The sequence below is a fragment of the Haliotis asinina genome, chromosome 1, assembly GCF_037392515.1.
Source record: "Haliotis asinina isolate JCU_RB_2024 chromosome 1, JCU_Hal_asi_v2, whole genome shotgun sequence".
NCBI classification, from domain to species: domain Eukaryota; kingdom Metazoa; phylum Mollusca; class Gastropoda; order Lepetellida; family Haliotidae; genus Haliotis; species Haliotis asinina.
The window spans coordinates 54,003,222-54,020,518 of NC_090280.1; the positions used below are offsets into that span (position 1 = coordinate 54,003,222).

At 38.2% G+C, this 17,297-nt stretch overlaps 3 protein-coding genes across 3 annotated transcripts in view; 1 reads left to right on the forward strand and 2 right to left on the reverse strand.

Moving 5' to 3' along the window:
- LOC137294001 (two pore channel protein 1-like) overlaps positions 1–3,411 on the reverse strand; it is a 37,959-nt gene extending 34,548 nt beyond the window's left edge. The window contains exon 1 of the mRNA XM_067824916.1: positions 3,333–3,411. Within this exon, the coding sequence (XP_067681017.1) occupies positions 3,333–3,405 (73 nt within the window). The 5' untranslated portion in view covers positions 3,406–3,411. The remainder of the gene's footprint in view (positions 1–3,332) is intronic.
- Positions 3,412–3,532: 121 nt separating this feature from the next.
- LOC137293992 (dynein regulatory complex protein 10-like) lies at positions 3,533–9,956 on the forward strand. Its single transcript, XM_067824904.1, has 4 exons — positions 3,533–4,741; positions 7,280–7,513; positions 8,036–8,107; positions 9,061–9,956. The coding sequence occupies exons 1-4, from the start codon at positions 3,869–3,871 to the stop codon at positions 9,328–9,330; spliced, it is 1,449 nt and encodes a 482-aa protein (XP_067681005.1). The 5' UTR covers positions 3,533–3,868; the 3' UTR covers positions 9,331–9,956.
- A 1,383-nt stretch (positions 9,957–11,339) lies between these two features.
- Positions 11,340–15,874, reverse strand: LOC137280920 (dCTP pyrophosphatase 1-like). The gene is made up of 4 exons (XM_067812107.1): positions 15,643–15,874; positions 14,193–14,303; positions 13,151–13,185; positions 11,340–12,306 (listed from the first exon to the last, which is right to left on the reverse strand). Exons 1-4 carry the CDS (start codon positions 15,777–15,779, stop codon positions 12,095–12,097), a joined length of 495 nt encoding a protein of 164 aa, XP_067668208.1. The 5' UTR covers positions 15,780–15,874; the 3' UTR covers positions 11,340–12,094.
- Positions 15,875–17,297: the final 1,423 nt, after the last annotated feature.

The following is a 17,297-nucleotide window of genomic DNA, read 5'->3' on the forward strand; positions in this document are numbered from 1 at the left end:
ATTTGGTCCTGCCATGACAGACCGATACCACCATGGCTCCCCTATAAAGGAAGAAAAAGAATAGAAGAAACAAGTACATCTGTGAATGAATGAAAGAATAAATGATACACCACGGTCTTCCCTCCCAAAACATGTTAAAGAACGCTAAAGTATCAGCTGTCCTTTTAAAAAATCTAATTTGAGACATTTTTGTTTTTTACATTAATAATTAATTCGGATATCTTATTGCATGTGGGGAATGGACTGGACATTAACAAAATGTTAACTGACAATGTCATACTGCCCTCAAATATAAAGTGTAAAACTGTCACAAAGCATTCTAAAACACCTTTCCAGTTTTGTCAAATAATAAGATCAACAAGAAAGATAGAAGTTATGGAACTATAACCGTCAAGCATATGTCATATTTTTCACACATCTCAAATACACCCTAACATTTTGTTTTAGATTATGAAACTATCACTATTACTAGTAGAGTTGTGACGATACGCCCATGCCATGATACGATACGTATCACGATACTGGTAGTCCGATACATACGATACGATAAGTGTCACGATATTTTGTCCTTGTATACAGAAAAATAAAAGTACTGGAAATAATGTGCTGTTATGCTATCATTTCAGGGAAGGTATTCTTCTCCCAAGAAAAATAAAACACGTCATCATGAAAGACATTTTATTAAAAATGTTTGGCATGTGTCAGCAGTCTAAGTAAACTACTTTTCGTTACACTCCACCACTGAGTCTAACAAAACCTTATGGGAGGTTGCGTCAGGTAACCTTTGAGATTGACCAATCAGAACACAGCTTACCACATCACGAAAGTGCACATTCACACATCCCTTATTAACTTTTTATCTCGAAAAGGTTAGTACCCGAACAATTCCGAATGCTATTTAGTGTACGATCGCTTCCGGGTGATGCACACGGGGTACATACTGTCATGACAAAGGTGAGTAAACAGTCGCTGAAAATAGTGTTTTTGACAATATTCAAGGATCTTGTCTTGCGGAAATATTAGCTTATGGTAACCATGTCAACAGAAACCCCGAAGCGTATATACTGCAAGTCAAATAACTGTGTTATATGCTGATTTTTGTTTGTGGAGAGATCTGTGTCGTGACCTGAATATTTTGAAAGTCCCTCCAATCCCTAAAAAGTAGCTGTTGCCTGATTGGTTAAATCTATTTAACCGTCTCGCATTTGATTGGACTGTCATTGGTTGCTCAAAGGTTACCTGACGTGACCTTCTACTAGGTTTTGTTAGACTCAGTGGTGTAGTGTAACGAAATACACTGAGACGAAGTTTACTTAGACTGCATGTGCCAGTAAAGTAGTGTTTCCCCAAAAATGGAACAGTAGGGATCAACATTGGCACAACTGGCTTTTTTGCACAGATAACAAAATAAATTTGTGAAAATTATCTCAGTCAGAGCATGTCCATGGCAATAATTTCCACGAAAATCTCAATAGAAGGGGAGACGGTGTTTTTGTAGACTGCTAAGTATGTAAATATCGTGTTGAATCAATACACGACAATCGTATTGATGTATCGTATCGTGCAGCTCTTAATTCGCGATAACTTGTATATCGATTAGTCGTCACAACTCTGATTACTTGCAAACACATTTCACCTGATAGTATATTCCCCTCATAAGAATTAAAGGTGTATGTGAAAGATGTTTTTGAAGAAATAACTAGGAATACTTAAACAACGGCATATAGCATTTTAATGGCGGATCAGAACAGATGGGCGATATGTCATGTTTTTCACACACCTCAAATACACCCTAACATTCTTTTTTAGATTATGAAACTATCACTATTACTTGCAAAAACATTTCACCTGATAGTATGAATTACAGGTGTATGTGAAAGATGTTTTTGAAGAAATAACTAGAAATACACAAACAACAGAGTGTGGTATTTCAAAGGCAGATCAGTGAAATGTCATATTTTTCACACACCTCAATTACACCCTAATAATTTTTAAGTAATAAAACTGTCACTATTACTTGCAAATACTTTTCAACTAAAGGTATGTTTTCCTTCTAAAAATTAAACAAATGTGTGAAAGAAGTTTTTATCGGCACAACTTAGTCTATGTTCATGGTGAATCAAGAATGTGAGCCAGTGAGCTATAACATACCGATTTGAAACTTTACTACAAATCTACTGTCCTAATACGGACACTAATAACAATTATTTGACTTAAACTGAAGTGACAAAATAGTTAACCTATCTTCTACATGTAGGATTTCAGTTGTTACAACAGTCAGCGAACTCAATCAATCAGTTGTTGAAAATAAACCGGGCTCAATCTTAAATACTAGTATTACTACGCTGCCACTACATTGGATACACTGGTTACGTAACGACCTAAGACATACGTTCAGCAGCTATTCGTGGAGTTTCTTCTCCCCCTCTATATAGGCTCCCTGGTTGCAGTTGAGGAATATTATACTTGACATTTTCAGGATAAAATGCAAATCGTACTGTGGGTGCCACAGGACACCAGACAGATGTAACAAACATCATGAAAACCAGCAAAATACTTTGTCACACAGTCCTTTCTGCAATGCTAATGATGAAGACTCCACAGCTAAGAGCCGAAATGGAGTCTTACAGTCACAATGGTGTGTCATGATTAGAGTGCACCATCGCAACAACTGGCTAAAGATTCTATTGTTTGCAGTGTTGGTTCAAGGGAGGGTTTTGGAGTGTTTTGACTCATCAAATTCAGTGAGAACCCCCTCTATTTTACATCTGCCCATCTATTTCACATTGGAGGGGGTCCAGAAACATTTTCATCAATTTGGACCCACCCAAAATTTCACCCAAATCTAACACTGTGTTTGCATGAACAATAACTGCAATGGACAAAAATTAGCAGTGAAGACTATCACTCTCTGAGACACTGTAACAATTGTAAACGTGTCCATGAACTTGAACTCAAGGGTGAGTGTCAGTTTAATTCGGTTACTTACACCACGTGTATTAAATAATCATAGGTAAACAACGATTACGCAGGCAAACGAAGGGGATTTCAAATGTCACAAATAAATAATGACTATTTGGCATAAGATCAGCAGTTAGTAACATCTTCTGATTACTATGACCGCAAATCATAAATATACTCTTAGCGAATAACTAACTGAAAACTTCGGGAAAAGTTATCTGTCATCTTTGTATTGCATACATCCTGTGTCAAAGAGCCACTACTATAAACAAGGCAAAGTAGAGTGACAGATGATCTACGGTGACGTGTATGAAGGTACGAGATAAAACTAGGCTACATCAGGCACAAAAAAGACTTTGACCACATCTTACTGATGCTGTGTGTCCGACGCCTCCCATGATCGCTGCGAACACTGATAAGGGGGCTTTCGAACACCTCCGCCATTTTGAACGACCCCTGACCTTATGGCCTTGACCCTGAGAACCGATACATTTCCGCTTCTTAAAAGTAGTCCGTTAACAACAGCGGAGTGTTTTGTATTTAACACACTAACTATATAACAGATATCTGTAGTACAAAATATATTGTTTTAGAAATGAAAGACAGACAAAAGTCAATCCTCGTATTAGGATTTCCCAAAACTTCAAAAGTCATTCATCAAATACGGAATGATTGTGGATTATTTGTTGTCATGGGTAGTATGATAATCAACATTGGTAGTTAGCTGGTTGTATGGGCAAGATGCTGTGAGGACGATGCCAGTTGTTTGAATATTCCGAATCAAGAGACCAGCATGTGAACACAGGAACTGAAAGACAGAACAGTTGATAACCGTCGCCAGTAATGTATGAACTGTTAGTTTGAGAAATTCTATTATACTTAAGGATTTTTGCGCAAAACATTCAAGATGGCAGCTGCAATGACTGTCACTGATGTGGTAACAGTTCCACAGCCTCAGGTGGAACCAACGTTACAGATTCGTCTTCAGGCACAAACAGTCCCAAGACCTCCACCAACTATGGCACCTAAGGCTGGATTGAGGAAACTTAAAATTGACCCATCACGGGCTCTTGAGCCTACAAGGAAAAAGCTGTCAACCATTGAATCACAGAGAGTTATGACAGTGTTTGAGGAAACCATCAGAAGAGTTGAAGTAATAACTCTCCTCCCTCACATCCTTCAAAACCTTGACAGGTTTCGCATATCATTTGGACAGGAGCTGATTGAACTCCTGGAACAACATTATCGGATTCAGGAAAGTTACCAAGAGATACGTGATATGCTGGATCAACAGCTGGCCAAACGAATGCGGAGTGCAAAGACCCAGTCTACAGAGGCAGTAGAGGAGGAAGGTCAGAATGAGCTTGATAGGGAAGAAACTCAAGAAGAGTCGATAGTACGACCATCCAGTGCATCAAGTGCAGGTTCGTTTGCCAGCATTGACAGCCAAACAGAAAACATGAGGAGGAACCTGACTTACGTTGCGCATCAGTTGAGTAACTCATGCAAGAACATCCTACGATGTTTCAGCATCAACCCTGCAGCCATGAATGCAGTTACTGCAGAGTTCAAGAAAAGGGATGCCCATTGTAAGACACTATGTGGGAATCTGCATGAGTTGAAGGAAATACTTCTTTGCAAACTATTAACTACACCCAGGGAGGAGAAAGAAAAGATGGCATACCTGGATGAAATATCGCAAAGAGAAAGAAATAATGCTGTAATTATAGACAAAATGGAGGCAGAATTGAAGGCTGCATTAGACGACAAGGAAGAAGAGGTATGTGGCTGAAGGTTTAATATCTGGATTTGAATTAATGGGCAGTAAAGATTGTAAAGTTGTCTTAAGTGCTGCATTTCCCTTCATGCTGTACCCTTAGTCTAGGACATATTTATGCCATTATGTACTGGTGCGTTGTCAAGAGAAATTTAGTATCATCCCTTTGTTGTTGGTCATACAGTATTTTCAGTGAGAGGCAGGGTTATTGTGTGTACTTTGCTAGAAGCACAGGGCATTGTAACATAAAAAATGGCTGCTGAGTTCTTTTTTTTCTGGCTCACATTTTTATAAGATCTGAGAAGTAAACATGAAAATTGCGCTCACAGCCCTGGATCTTCCTTCAGTTATAAAAATGCACAGAAATGTTTAATTTTAAGTTTACTGTCCAATTGTAAATTTGAATGTAAATGCTTGGGTGATTTGAAAGACAGGACATGCTGCTGCGGTTTCAAACCATGTCTTGAACCGATTTGCTTGTGGATGGTAGAATACAACATTGACGACTGTGGAGTGAAACAACAGTCTAAGTAAACTTATCCTCAGTACTTATTCTCAGTACTCGTTATACTCCACCACTGAGTCTAACAAAACCTTATGGGAGGTCGCATCAGGTAACCTTTGAGACTGACCAATCAGAACACAGCTTACCAAATCACGAAAGTGCACATTCACACATCCCTTATTAACTTTTTATCTCGAAAAGGTTAGTACCCGAACAATTCCGAATGCTATTTAGTGTACGATCGCTTCCGGGTGATGCACACGGGGTACATACTGTCATGACAAAGGTGAGTAAACAGTCGCTGAAAATAGTGTTTTTGACAATATTCAAGGATCTTGTCTTGCGGAAATATTAGCTTATGGTAACCATGTCAACAGAAACCCCGAAGCGTATATACTGCAAGTCAAATAACTGTGTTATATGCTGATTTTTGTTTGTGGAGAGATCTGTGTCGTGACCTGAATATTTTCAACATCCCTCCGATCCCTAAATAGTAGCTGTTGTCTGATTGGTTAAATCTATTTAACCGTCTCGCATTTGATTGGACTGTCATTGGTTGCTCAAAGGTTACTTTCTACTAGGTTTTGTTAGACTCAGTGGTGTAGTGTAACGAAATACACTGAGACGAAGTTTACTTAGACTGAGTGAAACAACAAGAAACATATGTTGTAATTGGTAGAGGTGTGACGATACAGAAAATTCATAATATGATTTCTAAGATGCTTCGGCGAAAGATCAAAGGCTCCGACAATGCTTTATCAGACGATAATGTGCACTTTTTGCATTACGTGACAATGTGTTGACGTTGCTGCGCCATTCCAGTATGCCCCCTCGTAATGGGACTTTTGTGCATTACGCCACAATGTAACTGACGTCACGATGGATGTCAGTTGCCATCGCCTCGTACAGCCTCCCACAGTAAACTGCTTCGTCGCATCCCGTTTCTTGGTTTGCAGTTGCACCACACAGCCAACATCACTGTGGAAACATTACGTTTATGTTATCCAACGGATAAAATGTCTCATAGTTCGACTCAAAATCTTACAGAGACACGGTAATGTTGGCAATGTTTACATTCCCTTAATGCAATCATGGAATGTCGCTTGACTACTCAGCTTCAGCTGAATGTACTGATCTAAACTTTCGTTGGTAGAAATGAGGCAGTCATACTGCCTTGTATGGTTTAAGAGAATCACAGATGTAATTAAAATGATCTAGAGAAGATATTTAACCCGAACATAAACCATCATCAAACTGTTCATCATTTGTTTTTCTAGTAACCTTTGTCTTAACATAGGGGCGCGTCAGAAAGAACAGTGTGTCAGTTAGCCCTGTGCGAGGATTCTTAATTTAGGTCACAGACACCGTCGTTTGTTTTCTGCCATAGATTAATCGAAATTAGGCTTAGAGGTTATTGAATATGGCATCTTAGAAAAGAAATACAGTTCGTTCTACCACCATGTATAGTGTAATAAAGCACACTTTCACCCTGAACTATTACAGTTAAAGCATGAGAACACTTTATATTGGAATGATACGATACGATTCGATACACATCAGGGTATGCTATTTTCATTTATTTTCTTTAGAAACATATATTTTGACATGAAGTAACAGTGTAAATATTGACTTAACCATCAATTTCTAGTGACAATTAACAATTTCGAGGTCAATGATACGTATCATGATACGAAAAAGTATTGTTATGTTTTTCGCTAGATAAAGTATCATGGTTATCGATACTATGATATATCGTCACAGCTCCAGTAATGATCACCCATGATCCAGATGATCACCCATGGTTATGGATTATTCTGCAGATATCTCATCTTTAATGTAATAGGTACATAGTGCTGTAAGCAGGTAGTAATGTACATAGTGCCGTGACCAGGCAGTGTGTCTGGATATGAGCGCCAGTCATAAACGGAACATTACTATTATTTATTATTTAAGATGTTTAATATTCCAAATATAATTATGTGCAAACATACTTGATGTAATGAATCATGGAACATTGGAAGAAACTGTACTTTCAGATCCGCAAGAAAAATGATGTCATCCGCCGTCTACAGGCTGACCTGCATCAGATTGAAAAGTTTTCAGAGGAGCACATTCGTCGTGTGAAAACAGAGGCAGAGAAACAGGAAGCTGCTGACATGAAGAACAGTGATGGGAAGAGGCAGAAGTTGCAGCAGGAGATAAACCAGCTGCGAACACAGCTGCAGAACCTTACCATGGAACACCGAGAGAGTGAGCAAGAACTTCGCAGGGTAAGGGTGGCTTCCAAACACTGTCCATATCATTACCAGTGATAGTAATAGAGTCAAGTCTTGTTAATCCAACATCATCCGCTGTACAGCAAATAGTGGGATTAACGAGGGTGTCAGACTAAATATGTGAGACTAAGTTATTTTTATTCAATTTGCTACCAACAGATGCGCTGATTGTCGGACAAATGAAGGGTGGATTAACGAGACTATATTTAGATACTAGAAGTGTATTGTGAAACAATAAGTGTTTAGTGTAAGCAAATTCATCATTCATACAGGGGTTGCATGTCTTTACCCCATTTCTGGTGTTGCCTGCTGTGATAATGCTAAAATTGGCATAAAATCATATTCATTCTCTCTATTAATGCCTATATCAAAGCTACAAGTCACATTAGGAAATTTGACATATGAAAGGTGGTTGGTCTTCTGTTTCCATACCTGTTATATGTATGTTTCTCCTTAGAATTAAGCTAATGAATTAAAGTGTCTGTACCTCTCACTTAATGTTTCCTTCATTTACAGAGGAAGTTCAAGATTGAAACTGAAGTTGAAAACTGGATTCAGAAATATGACCAGGACATGGGAGAACGACAGGTGAATTTCGCCAGTTGATTAGGAATATTTTCTCCATGACTGAATACAAGAGACAAGATTTCAGTCACTTGAATGAATTAGCTACTGACAACACAAACAAGGCCCAAGAGGACTTTGAAGCTAACAAATGCAGAAATTGGTCCCAATATTTTAGGGTCTATTGGCGTTTTGATACATGTATTACAGTCTGTTAAAAAATGTTTGAAATGAAGCACGGAGTGGAACGGGTCCTTCATTGAAAAAAGTTAAAGATTTACGTCGAGCCTATGTACATCCCCACATGCCATGGCAAGACATGCCCGGTGAAGGAGCCTGTCAGAGACAGCCTTGATTTTGAAAATTGCTGTACGAAGTGCTGACTGTTCACAAAACCTACTGCCAGACTGTGTGACAGCTTATTTACAGTGGTAACCTGCCCAAATAAAAAGTTGTCAGTATAATGTAAACTAAATGAACCAGGGCCCAGGTGCACAAAGCATTCTTAGCACTAGGACTTACTAAAATGGAAAAATGAGCATGGGAGTTTAAGACATCACAGATATCACTTTGTGCAAGTGGGCCCAACTATTGGTAAATAATTATCAAATCACAGTCAGTCGAAAGCTTAGCACAACACATTCAACACAATATCTGACCTCTTCCCATAATGCCACCTCTGCATTGTTCCAGTCTAGGGGAGATCACTCCAACACTTCATGCACTTTTATTAATGCTAGCTTTGGCTGCTATAGCAATTTGAGCAAATGAGTCTCTCAGTTGTAGATCATAATGTCAACAAGAGTTTTAAACATATTTTTATTCATTTGGTTATCAAATCTACACATTAATCAGGTGTGCATTCTGTGACTGTTAACTGCCCATCTCTGACAACTAGGCATGCAGGCACAAACGGAACTATCACAAGTTAACCAATAGTATGAACCAAAATATTCACTTCTTATTTCTGTTTTCAGGATGAGTATGAGGAGATTGACGCGATCTACACAGAGGAGAAGAAACAGCTGAATGAGCTGGAGGAACGCTTCAAGACTCTGGAGGCTGAGTACCTGCAGATCATGGAGGAGAGAAGACTGGCCCGAGAGAAGCGTGAGAAGGCCGAGAGGGAGCTGGCTCTCATGGTCAAGGCTGCCACAACCATTCAGGCATTCTGGAGGTCATTCAAAGTCCGAAAGGCCCTCAAGTCCAAGAAGAAGAAGGGAGGTGGGAAGAAGAAGAAGAAGTAGATGGAGAGCAGGAGACAGATTTACCTCCAGTAATCTAAAAGTCTGGCGAAATGTTAAATCTGAGAATTTTCAAAAGTTTATTTTTTGTATAATTTGTTTTATGGGTATTCAAATGTTTGGTAAATACTTATTTCACCCAATCTTCCAGTTTTGGGGTTTTACCTTGCCTTGTATATACTGTACCAAGATAAATATGCATTGTGTTTGTCATTATTTGTCCATGGCAATGGTATAAACATAATACACATTCTCAACGTTAACCTATTTGTAGACGAGTTCATTGAGCGTGCTCTGTGTTCAGAAGTTTTATTTGAAACTGTTTGTTATACATTTTGTTGCATTAATCCTCCCCTAGATATTGGCATTTGAAGTCAACTGTAATTTATATCACTGAGTTCAATAAGTCATGATTTATGAGAAGAACCCATGTATAATTTGCAACATTATTGCTAACCCTTATTATCTATAGTCTGTGATAAGTTTATGGAGAAAAGATATGACTCCTGCCTATGATGTCAAAGTCCCCACAAAAATGACACATGATTGTGCCACATTAAACAATGTGCCACTTGTTATTTCCAAGTATTTTTCGAGTCACAGTATTGAATAAAATTTTTAAAATGTTACGAGTCTCTTTTTTTTTTTTTTTCAAATTGTCACCTATTGAGAGATATTGTGTGTGCCTAGTTGAATGAAATTGATTGTTAGGCAGTGTTGTCATACAAATAGCATCTGATACTGTACTGGGACAGAATGTTTTGAGGGTTTTTTTAAGCTGATTAAACACACATGTACTTCGTTCAATAACAGTTTGTCTTCTAGGTTTGTAACAAGATGCAAAATTCAGTATGTATATTGATTGTTGAGCAGTATAAACATCTAAAAAATAGGGATAACTGAGTGCTTGCAGTGCTTCTGATGAAAGCAGAAGTCAAAATTTGCACAGCATAGTCAAATTCAACTTAAAAACAAACTTAACCCATGAAAAAAGTATGTTTCCACCTTTTCTGACAGAAGTTTTAATATGAATGGACTTTGTAAAACCAAACTATATTACCTGATGTAAAAGCAATGTTTAGAGACGGGAAATATTAATGATTAATGATACTAATGTGTGAAGAACCTAGACCTTGGTGGTGCAAGACCTAGAACAGCACGCAAAGAAAATCAGTATGTTTGGCTGGAGAACCCACAATATTGCAAAATCAGTCATATTTTGTTTACAGAATTCACTTTTACAGGCTTTTTGTTTAAAGTATTCACTCATTTAGGCTATTTTGTTCAGTTCATATCTTAACCAAATGAAAGCATTCAGAACTGGTCCAAACAAAAACGGTCGCGGTTGCCACTGAATGACCATTCAAGATATTGCTTTTTCTCTCCATAATTTTGAAGTTGCAACTTAAATTTATAAATTATAATTTTATAAACTTATAATGAATGTCAGAATACCCTGCAGTAAGCACCTACCCCCCATCTTGCCTACATATGCACGGGAGGTCTATCCTGTACTTGCCAGGTTTGTAAAGAGATACGGGTCCGTCAGTGGCTTGGGTGAATGTGTTCGTGTGTGTGATGACTGTTATGGGTAAGCATGTACAAAGTGAAAGACTGCTTTAAAATGTATGTACAAAAGCAGTGACAACCTGCCTAATTTTAAGCATAATTTATTAATATTTTTATGTACAAAATTGATGACCCCCCTTCTTCCCCCGAACAAAATGGGAGACCCCACCACCACCTCTTAAAATCATCAACATCCCCACAAACCTTGATTACGAACCTTCTGTTAAATGCAATAATTATTACCAGACAATTACTTGGATCCAAAATCATAATAAAACGCCATTATAAAACTATGGTATTTCCACAAGCGTTGTTTTCTCATGGTGCTACTATGTTACATTAACATCTCAATAACCCTCTACAAGAGATACTTTTCGTTTTATGTTGATGAACTAGTCCGTTGTTCAAATTGACACTATCAAGACATAACATAACCTGAAAACTTAAGAAAAATATCTTTATTGAAGTTTAAAACAAAGTCAACAACAAACATACAGTCACAGAGAAACCAATTTGCGATAAGGCTGACTGGTACTGTTGCCTTGGTGTCTCCATGGGAACGATGGTCTGGACTATCATCATGGTGGCTCCAAAAATCACATTAATAGCAGATCTTACATCTCAACAGATTAACAAGGACATGTATCTGAGGACATCCCATTGCATGGTCAGGTCAGAATGACCTTTTTGTGAACGAATGACAAAAGAAATGACACAATTCAAATTGCAGGCTTTGCTTTGGAAAATATTTTGAGTCCTAACTTGAAAAGTTAAATCGTAAAAAATTCATAAATGCCTGAGAAATGTCCTATATTTTTATGGCAGTACTTTCTACTGGAAATATAATGTCTGTTTCTTATCAAATGATTATCCCTTTGAAGGGAACAGATTCACTTGTACAGCCAGCAAATATACAGAATATCTTGTGTTAACCCTGTCAACACTCAAAATTCAAGTGTTTTCAAGAATAGTTTGTGTTAACCTATTCACCTTATTCCGATTTCCAGGTCTGGTAGTGATGCCCTCAGTGCAGGTAGGAATGCTGTGATGTGACCCGTGATAGGATCTCCTCATTGTTCAGTGGTAGGGAGAAATAAGATTTGATTTAAATGACCTCACAAGACACATCTCAAAACTTGTGAATGATGATGTCCTGGATTAATGTCAGCGATTATCGGCACCCACCAACCATTCAGAATCAGCTGTCACCATGGTTACTGTTGTCATAATCTGTATATTTGTTGCTTTTCCCATACACTTTGTCAGCTGGGTACTTCTTGGCATTGAGCTGAATTTTGTCCACTACAGCCGCTGTGAGGTCAATGTGACATTTGTCGGCTAGCCGGACCAGGTATAACAACACATCACTCATCTCCTGACCAACATGTTGCTTTTCTGCCTCAGAGAAATCTGAAGAACAATTCATGGCATTTATTTAAAACAGATTCCCAGTGATTCCTTCGCCTCACTGATAAATAAGCAGTATTTTGATGTTAATGTTTCCAAAAACTGCAAGAAAATTAGGCCACAATATCATTGGGACTTGGGGGCACACATGCCATGTCATTTAACAGCAAACATGTTTCTCTTGGTGAAAATTCATGCTAAGTGACTACATATTGTTAAATCAAAGTAATATTTTCGAGGCTTTCTCTGTGCTAAGATAGTTGTAAGTGCCATCCATTAAAGTTAACTTGCGCTAATCTTATCAGCGATACGAGAGCTTCGAAACAATCTAGGTCCAGGACATCAGGTCTGACTTCAAGTGACCTCTCATGATAGGTCATTGTTGTTTTATGCAACTCAGCAATTTTCCAGCTACTTAACCGAGGTCTGTAAATAAGCAAGTCTGGACTAGAAAACCATGAGATTTACATCATCAGCATTGATTTACATAATTGGGAGGCCTGACATACATCAACCTTGCATCAACCTCATCACCTGATACTGTTAGTCACTAATCACGGCAAACACCAGTTGCTGAAGACCACATACAGTCAGGATCTTCATGAGCTGCTCTGGGCCAGTAAGGTGGCCCAGTGATTAATGTGTCTGCTTGTCACTTCAAACTCATGTTTTCAATTCAATACCTATATACTGTGTCTGAAGATCATGTCAGATGTCCCTTTGAAATATTGCTTGAATACTGCTGAAAGTAGCATGAAACTTTATTCACTCACTCACTCGTGTGCTGGGGACCAATTTACACTGAGACCAATACTTGGAAGATTATTTGTTTTGAAATCACACAAACCTGGTAGCCCCTCCTTCACCTCACCCTTCCACTGACTGCAACAGAAAAAGAAGTCCGGAAACCTCATAGATATGATAATCATGGCCGTAAGTATATTATTTTAGGTAAACAACAAAGTCAACATTAATCTTTTATGTGGTGAATACCATGGAAGCCCTCTAAACCGGCATCTCTCCAATCCAGCAGCCCTCTAATCCGACATGCTCTCAATATTGGCACCAGAATTTGGTCCCAGCAGGAGCTAGTTAATTTATGATCATTTGCACACCCCTTAATCTGTTGCCAACCTACTCTATTCATTGGCACAATAAAGACCACCCAACTGACAGTGTGTACAGTAGTTAACACTCACAAAACCGGCACCTGCTATCTTAGCTCTCCTGTTGATTGGCTGTATGTGTATTAACAACACAGTGGTAGAAGGTGAGGAAAACTGGTGAGTGACACGTGTCACTTGGCAAATTAAGTCAACTGGCGTCTCCCAATTTGTCAGTCGGTCCCTGAGTCAAGATGGCTTTGAACATTATTAACATGTATCAACAACACAGTGGATTATGGTTAAATACGGTAAATACATTGCATTTGTTAATGTCACCTTTATTGATGGATAAAGCATATGATAATGATCAACATGTTGGTCAGTTGTATTTTACGGCACATGGAATATCATTCTCAGGCTGAAAAGGGAAAAATTTGCTAAAACGGCATGCTATATCAGCATATATTGCCAGTCCCAAAGCATGCTGGTATAGAGGGCTTCCACTGTATTTCTTGTCAGTTTTTCGCATGTTTATTATTTCATACAGGATCTATATATGAAGTGTCGTTCTATTTCCTTCTGTCGAGATAATGGTCATTGCTTCAAATAATTTCCTGATAAAAGATACATGTATTTCTTGCAAGCTTACAACCAAAATCAGTCTTCTTGCCATGGTTATAGAGATATCTGATCAGTCTCTACCTTATCATCTCCGAAACATATATAGTTGACTGTTAATGTACATGATGTCACAGCAGGGACAATGACAAAAGCAACAATTACAATATTTCTGTAAGCTCTCCAACTTCTGCTGTCATTGCCAGGAGTAAATTTCTGGGTGTATGGAACTGGTTCCAGTCACGATCATCTGCAAACTTGCTTGATATCTTCCGGCTGAAAGTAAACATACAGTGGACTCTGTATATTCTGACATCTCAATTATTTGACAATTTGTGAATTCTGACATATATACTTTTGGGGTCTTGGCAGCTTCCTTATATACTATCATCACTGAAATAGTGAATTACCCAATATCTGTACATCCCGAATTCTGACACCATTTTATGATCCCAATGACACTAGCAATCAGGACAAATCAACATCATCACCCCATATTGCTACAAAAAAGGCCAATCAACCTTTTGACAACAGGTAAACTCTTAGGTCCAAGCCCTTGCTAATTGAGAGTTAATTAAGAGTGTGAGAACCCATGGACCTCTGTCTTTACGAGCTGTTTTTACAAGCCCATATTAGGGCATGTGAGGAGACAGTGTTGTGTCAAGTACCAGATGAATGGGCCGTGAAAAGGGTAAAACACCAATATTCAATGGAGTACTTTTTGATGAAAGTGTGAATATTATTGTGATAGCACTACATGTACTATGTATAAATATTTGACACTCAAGATAGCAAATCCATTGACATACATGTACATACATACAGAATTTGTTTTCTTTCCTCTTTATTTACTAAGAACATAACTATGAAGCTTTAATCTCATGTTACAAGCCAGTTACAATGTGTGGTATTGTTTGAAATTAAGCAAGCAGACATTGAATTATCCAACACTGTGTACAATCTACCACTGTGTCCCGGTCCCAGTGAGTGTCGGATTGTAAGAGTCTACTGTATCTATCAAATACAGGTGCAATACAATAAGGCCACAATGCAATACATTTCCTGATATAATGGGTGCAACTGTACACTGTACTGTGACATTAATTAATGGTTTATCGATTTTAAAACTATTTATTATATGGCTGAAAGTAATCTGAGTACACAGTGGTACACCTGACCAACACTGGCTGGTAAGAGTCCCTTCTGTCCCCCTATATTCATCCTTCCTCAGATTATATAGTGCATGGTTCAATCCCATATATTGCACTTTATTTTTGGCCAAATTTGGGCTTCAGATTACTTTTGTGAGTCCTCTGGTAACTGTTGTGTTAGGTTTTGTTAACAATTCTACCATATATCAACTTATAAATATTATTTGCAAAGGGAGAACGGGGGCAACTCTTGCCCGCTGGCTTAGCACGTCAGTCACAAACAATCGAAATAAATATTTGAACGAAAGAGGATACGTCGATCACGTCTGAGAAACGCGAAGGGTAGTTCAGCTAGCTAAACGTCGTGTTCCTGCCAAGGCATACACCGTATGTGTATGCCTTGACAGGAACACGACGTTTACTAGCTAAACTACTCGGAGGGGTGCTTGTCTAAAACGACCTACATTTCTTCGAGTGAAGGTTTGTCACTAAACATGAAAGTTCCATTTGATTGATTGGCACTTTCGTCCACATCTTCTCTGCCATCAGCCTCCATACGTGGTCGTTTTTCAGCCAAGTTTCTTGTTCCTTCTTCTGCCATCGTTTTGTACTAGTTTGTTGTTAAATGGTCGAACCACGTGGAGGAAGTCGAGTTAGCTCATGCGCCATGGGAATGTTTTGTTTTCTAACAGTGTCAAAGGTTAATGGGTTTTACAAAAATATACATTCGCATCCGAAACGACCATGACTGTAATGCTTTTCGAAATATGAGGAAATTCTGTGAACAGATATGTACCACAGAAGCGATACGGTGGTATTTAGGATGACATATTATAAAATGCGATAATACGTAACTTTACTGTCCCGGAGGAAACGGCCTCGAAATGAATATGAACAAATAATTGAAAATATACACAAAATTTGCATGAATGAATGCTGATGGTAAATATCTGCTGGTGATAATTAACCAAAGAAGCCAAATAGGTCGTTGTCGCATGCATGAAAACACACGATAGTGACTATTCCAAAATATTTGTTGCATCAATAACACGAATACTGGATGGCATTAAGGACTGTCGAGCTCTGTTTGTTTTAAGTGAAGGTAATCGAAAGTGGCGTCCAGATGGAAGTAGTTCAAAATGGTGAGATAAAATATGGGTACTATTAATTCTAATTTTAGTTGCCTTTTTAACAATCTGGCGCCCATAAATAAAGGGAATCCGAACGTTTTCTTTAAACCCCCCCCCCCCAAAGTTTTCATATTTACGAGGTCTGACTGTATACTCGAAAGACACTCCAGTAATTTTGTTGGCAGTATTAACAATTTTGAAAAGTTTGTTTTTGTTGTGGACAGACAGATCCCCATACCAACATAAAACATTGTAGGTTACCACACTTTGTCTAAATTAAGGTAAAGACGGCCATTATGGTTCTGTCGAAAGAAGAGTGGCGAAGAAAAAGTTTGTTTGTTTTTTTCTAAATGTGATCGACGTGCTTTGAATGCATAATAACACCGAGATATTTGTGATGGTTCACCCTTTCAGTTTCGATCTGCATTATCAGTTATAAGAGGATGTAGAAATTCGTTCTTTCTCCGAAAATCAACAACAATATCTTTAGCTTTCTTTACATTCAGAAAAGAAAACTGTACACAAAGACAAAATGTCTCGGTGCTTTGACGATAATTATGTTCAGAATCAGAAATTAGACAACTAACAGAGGCGACATCTGGGAATTTCACACTAAACACGCCCATTTAATGACAATTAACAGTCATTGGTATACAGAATGAAGAGTAAGGGTGCAAGAACACTGACACTGACTTACCGAGTTCTCTGTACCATGTATTCTTTATCCCATCTGAGAATGTTGCTAGAAGATGTTGTTTGGTGGTACTGAAGAAAAAAATTAACAAAGATGATTCTTACATAGTTGTTACAAGTGTCCAGATGAGATTAAATATTTTGCAGGAGGGTTAATGATGCGTCCTCCGTCCCACAGTTCTGAAAGAAGTAGGTCGATTTCTCACAGGGCCTGCTGTGATTATTCCATTGATTCTTTTTCAAATTAAATGTAGTTTGCTTTTTCATTCAAACTATTCAGACGGAGGCGTCTGGGA

Excerpts from the sequence above, each read along its gene's own strand:
- LOC137293992 (XM_067824904.1), top strand. The coding sequence starts at position 3,869 with ATGGCAGCTGCAATGACTGTCACTGATGTGGTAACAGTTCCACAGCCT. Across the intron at positions 4,742-7,279 it reads TAGACGACAAGGAAGAAGAG|ATCCGCAAGAAAAATGATGT; the intron begins GTATGTGGCTGA and ends CTGTACTTTCAG. Across the intron at positions 8,108-9,060 it reads AGGACATGGGAGAACGACAG|GATGAGTATGAGGAGATTGA; the intron begins GTGAATTTCGCC and ends TTCTGTTTTCAG.
- LOC137280920 (XM_067812107.1), bottom strand. The coding sequence starts at position 15,779 with ATGGCAGAAGAAGGAACAAGAAACTTGGCTGAAAAACGACCACGTATG. Across the intron at positions 14,304-15,642 it reads AAACCTTCACTCGAAGAAAT|CCGGAAGATATCAAGCAAGT; the intron begins GTAGGTCGTTTT and ends GTTTACTTTCAG. Across the intron at positions 13,186-14,192 it reads GGAGAGCTTACAGAAATATT|TCAGTGGAAGGGTGAGGTGA; the intron begins GTAATTGTTGCT and ends TTTCTGTTGCAG.